We start from the raw sequence: 6,360 nt of genomic DNA on the forward strand, positions 1-6,360 counted from the left end.
CGCCTCTGGGTTAAAAGCCGGCAGAAATGCCGTGGGCTTCTTACGTAGGGGAAAAGAAGTTTAATTTGTGCCTGTAATTAAATTCGGCACGCTTTTGCCGAAGGGCGAGCAAGCCCGGAGCTTTACAAAGTTCACTTTCACTCTCACCTGAAAATGCCAAGTGCTTTATACTTCCCATAGCTTTGTGAGCTTAAATAATCAGTTACATCATTTTTTTCCTAAAAAAGCTGTAACTTCAGAATTTTTTTTGGATTAAAAAAATAATTTCTAGATAAATTTAGACATTTTTTCTTTAAAAAATCAAGACGCTGTGGCTCTCAGTGGCTGTGCCTCTTTCGTGGCCATGTAGGAATGCAGTGCCAAAGGCAACGACAGAGTATTTTCTGTGATTTAAGATGAGAGAAGGCTGTCACAGGTACCCAGCTCAGACCGCCAACGGCAGCGCAGTTTCCTCTACTATCCCTATAAATACATCTTGTCCATTTGAAATTACTGGGTGTCAGTTTTGTGTTTAGATTTAAAAAAAAAAACCCAACGATTTCCTAGAATTCAAGTTACGTGACCTGGAGCAGAACTGGACGTTCAGAGCTCTGCAAGCCCGTGCCGGGGGCTGTTGAAGGGGTTGCTCCAGAGCAGGCTGGTGCATAGCTGCAGATCACAGATTCACACAGATTCTGCCAGAAAAAAGTCTCACCCTGGCTACGTTTTACTGACGTATCAATAACCGACCCCCCTTTTTTATGGAGGAAATTATTAGGGGATCAAAAAGGTTGGTCTTTCCTCTATTGTCCCTCTTGGAGGGTTTGACCTTTATGCCGCTCTTAGTAGGAAGTCAAGAAAAGTCTGTGTGTAGTTTACCGAGGCATATTCACCACCACTGCTTTTTCAGGATTCGATATAATTTCACTGTCACGACTTGTGCAAAGAGGCAAAGTAGCAATGATTCATTTGAGGCCTTTTAATGCTTGCGTGAAACAAGCTGAAACACAGAATACGGGTGGCTGCATGAGTAAGTAACGCCGCTGCGCTCGCACTGGGGCAGGGACGTGTGGCTGGAGGTGCTGCAGCTCAGGGGGTGGAGTCAGCACCCCGAATTCTGCACTCAGCTATTCTGGGAGGCTATCGCATGGTCTTCTTAAAAGCAACTTATTCTTTGCATGTGTTGACTGTATCGACAAGTCTTGTTCCACACTGTATTGAGGTTCAATTGCCTGAAAGTTTGTGAAACATTCTGGGAGTCTTAGTAGTGCACAATATAAAAGAATTGCTGTGTGTTGGTCAGTGGGACTGTCGTGATGCGCTTGCTGCAGAAACTGAGGGCACGCAAAGGGGTCCTAATATACGAAACACGAATAAATATTTTCCCGTTCTGCTCCCACTTAGGTATCGAGCCACAGAAGTGCAAAACACCTCCTTAAAAGCACAAATAAATTAATGGCTCCAGACAGTTCACAAGACTTGCTACCTTCTTCTTTTCAAGACACTTCCTTCTTCCTTTTAGTTGTACTTCAATATTTCCTTCTCTCTCAAACTGTGGTCTTTGCACTCTATTTTTGTCCCAGCTACCTCATAATCTCCTCAAGCCAGGGACTTTCCTTCTGCCTGCATAAGCTGACCTGTATAAACAATCTCTTCATAAAGACAAAGCGTTCTTTTATCATAACAGTGAAAGCAATTCCCTAGAAAAGCTTGTTTCGATCCATGTGGCTTTCCTGGTTGCTGCTTATAAAAGATGATGGAAATACCAAAAAGGCCTGAAGGCTGAGAGCATGCTCGTTTGGGCACTCTCCTGGTGCTGAGGGAATACAGTGGATTTTGACGGATGACTGAGGACTGGCTCCTGTGAACGGGTGATTGCAACGTCACTGTGGGTTCAAGCTACCTGGTGCACGAACAGGACAGAGAAATCTGAAATGGAAAACCACCGACCGGACGGTGTTTGTGCAATGGCTGTGTGACACATGCAGACCCACCGCCTGTCCGTGTCCGACAGCGATGACAACAGTTTCACATCAGGAATGGACTTCATCGCTCCCATTTTAACTGGAGGCAGTGCTACAGCTTGTGGCAGCTTCAGAGCAGTTCTCTCCTTTTCCACATCCTGGAGAAAAGAAGAAAACAGCAATTCCTTTGGGCATCTGAAGCCGCAGCTCTGTGCAGTCTCTCATTTGGAGAAACCAGCTCGAGCGACTGCAGTTCTCCTGCAGGCTGTGGCTTTCCAAGGACGGGACAGCTCAGACGGCAGGCAGAAACGTACCATCAATGAGTCAACGTGACACCCAAATCAGTCTCTTTAAGTTGTTTAAGAAACTTCTGCTAACAGCGTATGTTTGAAAGCAGGCCTATTTGCATATGCGTGAAAGTGGCATTTCTGTCGCTGTATGATTTAGCATCAGAGGGTTTTCAAGCAGAATTTGGGCTGGATTTCCTCTTACTGGAAGCTCGGCGTTCTTCTCTTCCTCTGCACTCTCCTTTTCCACAGGTTAACAAGTTTCACTCTCCTCCTTTTCGGAACTGCCTGATCTGAGTCCTGCCTTTAAAGGCTGGTATCCCCCAGACCCCCAAAGCCACCTGCTTGCAGTGCGATGGGGCGTGCCTTGATCTTCTTTGGGCGCATTCATGTAGAAATACTAACTTGTGATGTGGACATATATTGTCTAACACAGAAAAATGCTCGTTAGGTTCCAGTTAGAGTCTGCATAGATCTTTCCAAGGAGGAAAAAGCAATTTAGCCTCGTTGATACTAGTCAAGTGTGTCAATGCTGGCGTGCAGTTTCAGGAAACGCTGTAGGATCATTTTTAAAAATTATTCTAGACATGAATATAAGCTACGTGTAGGAAGGTGCTCCTTGATTTGTGATGGTTCTCCTACAGCTATTCCTGCTCCATCCAACTTACAAATGGTTATTTAATTAGTGATCTAGACCGTACAGAGCAGGTTCATTCATCTCCTCCTATGACAGAATTATAAAATGTTACAATAGGCTGAAGTGTTGTCACAGTCAATATTTCACATAATTAGAGGAGGTCACCAGGTATCTTTGGCCTTGCATTATTGATGGTTTAATGAATAGACTATTCCTCCTTTGAGAACATCTGTTTAAACATAGTCCTTACCCTTCACGAGGTAGTTCAGAGCTTTCAAATAACTGTCATCCTTTTGCTCGAATCAAACCAGTGGTTAAGCATCTATTCATCTCCCACGGAAGGTCAGTATTGTCTTTGCAACCCAGCTGGCACAAACTCTGTGACAATTTAATATCAGTGTTTATCGTGTTTCTGCATCTCTAGGCCTGAAACTAAAGTTATTTTAACTCCAAATCATTTGTAGGGAAGCTTTTTTGCCCAAGTTCCATTTTGGCACGAAAATAAACCCTCCTTTTTAATTTCATATCATCAAGCCAAATACAGCTATCTCAAAAGTTCAGTGGGGTTTCTTTCTGCCTGATGTGCTCTTTTATTGTGCAGTTGGAAAACAATCCCCAGCAAAGAATCACCCAGTAAAATGGTGGAACTGTCTCCTGCCTAGATTTTTCTTTTATAAAAAGACTACACCAGAAAATTGAGTATTACACAAAAGTCTGAAACAATCCTTCCTAGAGCCATCGGTTTGACCTTTTACATTTGTGATGGAACAAATGGCTCTTCTTTAATGTAAGAACCCCCAGACCCAAATAATTGGTGTCAATGGACAAAATTCTGGGGTTTTCTTTGCCTATGTATTTGGCCAAAGATACTGGACCAGCTGGAGATGATCTCTGGATGGACCAACTGGTCATGCCTGGAGATATCCTGTAGGAGAACATTCCCATTGCAAATGCCTCTTGCCAATGAGGATAGCGTTGGGTATCCTGGAGAGGCGGTGGACAGGACAGTACTTCTGGAAGACTCTCTGCTCCTGCAAGGTATCGCTCCCTTTGGAGAGCAACGCACACAGCGTAACTGCGTTGCTCTTGCTGATCTCTCAGCACAGAGGTAAGAAATGCAACTTCTTGAATCAACAACCTGTCACGATCCACGACACGAAGCAGCAGACTCAGGCTTTGCTGAAACCAGGTGTAAACTGAGAGTGACGCTCAGCCTCGAGGCTCTGAAGGGGTAGCAGGGGGTGCTCAGTTCTGCCTCTGCAGACCACGGCGTCCCGCGTTCCCCTACGCTGGCCAGCCCAGAACAGTCGTGTCAGGGAAAAATCAATGCAGGTGCAGAGTGGTTGTGACTTATGCAGCTAAATGAATTCTTCGGTGTTCTGGCTCTCTTCAGCCTTAGATGAAAGAAGTATAGAAATATTTGAATGGTGGATATTTACCATGTTCATTAAAAAGGAGAAGGGGAAAGAAACTCAGCAACTCGAGCAAACACGATTTTATGTAATTGTCTTTGATTTAAAAAAAAAAATAAATAGCTTAGCTCTCGCTGGGATCTGCCTAAGGGACTACTGTGAATGAGTTACACAACCCAGCATTCATTCATCAACTGATTCTTTGCAAAACCATATGGCTCCTTGCAGGGATTTCTTTAAACATTATGCATGGATATGGAATTGGTGCCTTTGTAGATGTTAAGTATGTTGCTTGAGGCTCATTTTGAAATACTGTTTCTAGCTAGTACAGCAATGTTAATTTTGCAAGCAATAACCTAATAGAAAGCAGTTGTTCAGGCACTTTCAATCAAATGAAGAAGAGAAATAGAAAAATAATAAATATTGGAAGAGTAAACTCATCTAAACTTTAAAGATGAGCTGTGCCATTCTGTGTGGCTTTCACATGGAAATCCATTTTACTCGATGGAAGGCAATGAGGAAAGGAGAAACATTATTAAAAAGTAAGATGTCATTGGTTTCACCTATCAAATCAGAAATAAGAGAACCACTGCAAAATGTATATAGTCATTAGCTGCAGTAAATTTATTTGAAAACATGAGTTCATTCTTGTAGAAAGTGTTTAATGATGTCTTCCCTTATCACAGGAGCCAGTAGAGACGGCTGCAACACCAATTTCCATACGTTACTTCCAACACATGCCTTAACTGTGAATTAGTGGAAATACCATGCAAGTATCTAACAACATTTTCAGATGCGAAAAGGTATTTTACATGTCTCCCTTCTTTAGGATGTTCAAAACGGGCACCTGCAAGGGCTTGATCTTTCCCAGTGGTTAATCAGTGCTTTCAGAGATGGGGGCCTGCAGAACATTTCTAACTGAGCACCCAAAACCAAAAGCAGGTCAGGCGCTGCCAAGAGCGAATCCAGGGCAGCCTCACGATCTCCAGTAGCTGAACCACGCTTGTGTGGCTGGTGCAAAGGGAGACCAGAATACGGACAAATCTTTCAACCTCTCTCTCACCACAGGTGACCCTAAGGGCAGGAGGACACACGCCTGGGACATGCCCTCAGAGCACAGCCACACGCAGAGCGAGGTGCTGGACGCTTTCCTGCATCCAGGAAGCACTGCAAAGGAGCATTTTGGTCAACCACATCATCTGACCGCAGCAGAGTACGTACCGTGCTTTGAGGACAGGACCCAGGTAGGTAACCCCCCCTTGCTATGCTCAGTACCTCCGCTTCTCTTACTGCTGTGATCCTTCATCACCTTCTCTCTCCATATGCCGAGGGGCTCCCTATAATGCCTGTCAAGCGTTCTGAGGCTCTCAGGTGGAAGGTATCGTATAAATACAGTTATGCTCTAATACTCCCCCTGAAAGTCCTGACAACTGGGCTGTATTCACCATTGGGTTTCCTTCCAGGCACAGCTCACATATATAAAAGTACCATTTTGCTACAGGTACACACTAACAATCCTCTCATCCCTGCAATATTCTAGAGCCAGCATAACTTCCAAGTGCTGCAAAGTGGAGGACCTTTCCCGAAGAGAAAATCCATCGTTTATACCACTGGAAGCCAAATGTGACAACGCACTGGGAAAAAATACTGTAGTTTTGGGTGGCGAGGACTGGACCGTGCTCGCTTACTGGCTCCTTCCACCATAACCTTCCATCTGCCACCTACAAATCCACCGTAAGAAGCTCAAATTGTGTCTCACATGGCGTATACAGAGCCCACCGGAGAATGCCATTCAAGCTGTTGCGAAAGACTCTGCAGACCCTCCAGGCTCTGGACAGCGGCACCTACTCAGGACAATTCACTGCCCGATGGAGAAGTGAGCAGGGGCCGGGTTACAGGGTGCCACGAATGAGGGCCTGGCTCCCGGCCTGCCTCGCTTCATTTCCCGCCTTGTATCGGCTTCGTAGCGAGAAAGGGCCGCGGGCGGGGCGAAGAGGAGGGAGGCCGAAGGTTTGACTGCCCTCAGGGCCCCGAGGAAGCCCCGTCGTAAGGCGGGAAGGCCGGGGGGGCTCCGCTGCCCA

At 45.3% G+C, this 6,360-nt stretch overlaps 1 protein-coding gene across 1 annotated transcript in view; it reads left to right on the plus strand.

Annotated features, from left to right (window-relative positions):
* The window catches only part of UVSSA (UV-stimulated scaffold protein A), a 77,964-nt gene that overhangs the window by 8,370 nt on the left and 63,234 nt on the right, over window positions 1-6,360 (plus strand). The window contains exons 3-5 of the mRNA XM_009328874.1: window positions 3,734-3,905; window positions 5,348-5,523; window positions 6,052-6,155. Of these exons, the coding sequence (XP_009327149.1) occupies window positions 3,734-3,905; window positions 5,348-5,523; window positions 6,052-6,155 (452 nt within the window). The remainder of the gene's footprint in view (window positions 1-3,733; window positions 3,906-5,347; window positions 5,524-6,051; window positions 6,156-6,360) is intronic.

The sequence above is a fragment of the Pygoscelis adeliae genome, unplaced genomic scaffold, assembly GCF_000699105.1.
Source record: "Pygoscelis adeliae isolate BGI_AS28 unplaced genomic scaffold, ASM69910v1 Scaffold66, whole genome shotgun sequence".
Lineage (NCBI taxonomy): Eukaryota > Metazoa > Chordata > Aves > Sphenisciformes > Spheniscidae > Pygoscelis > Pygoscelis adeliae.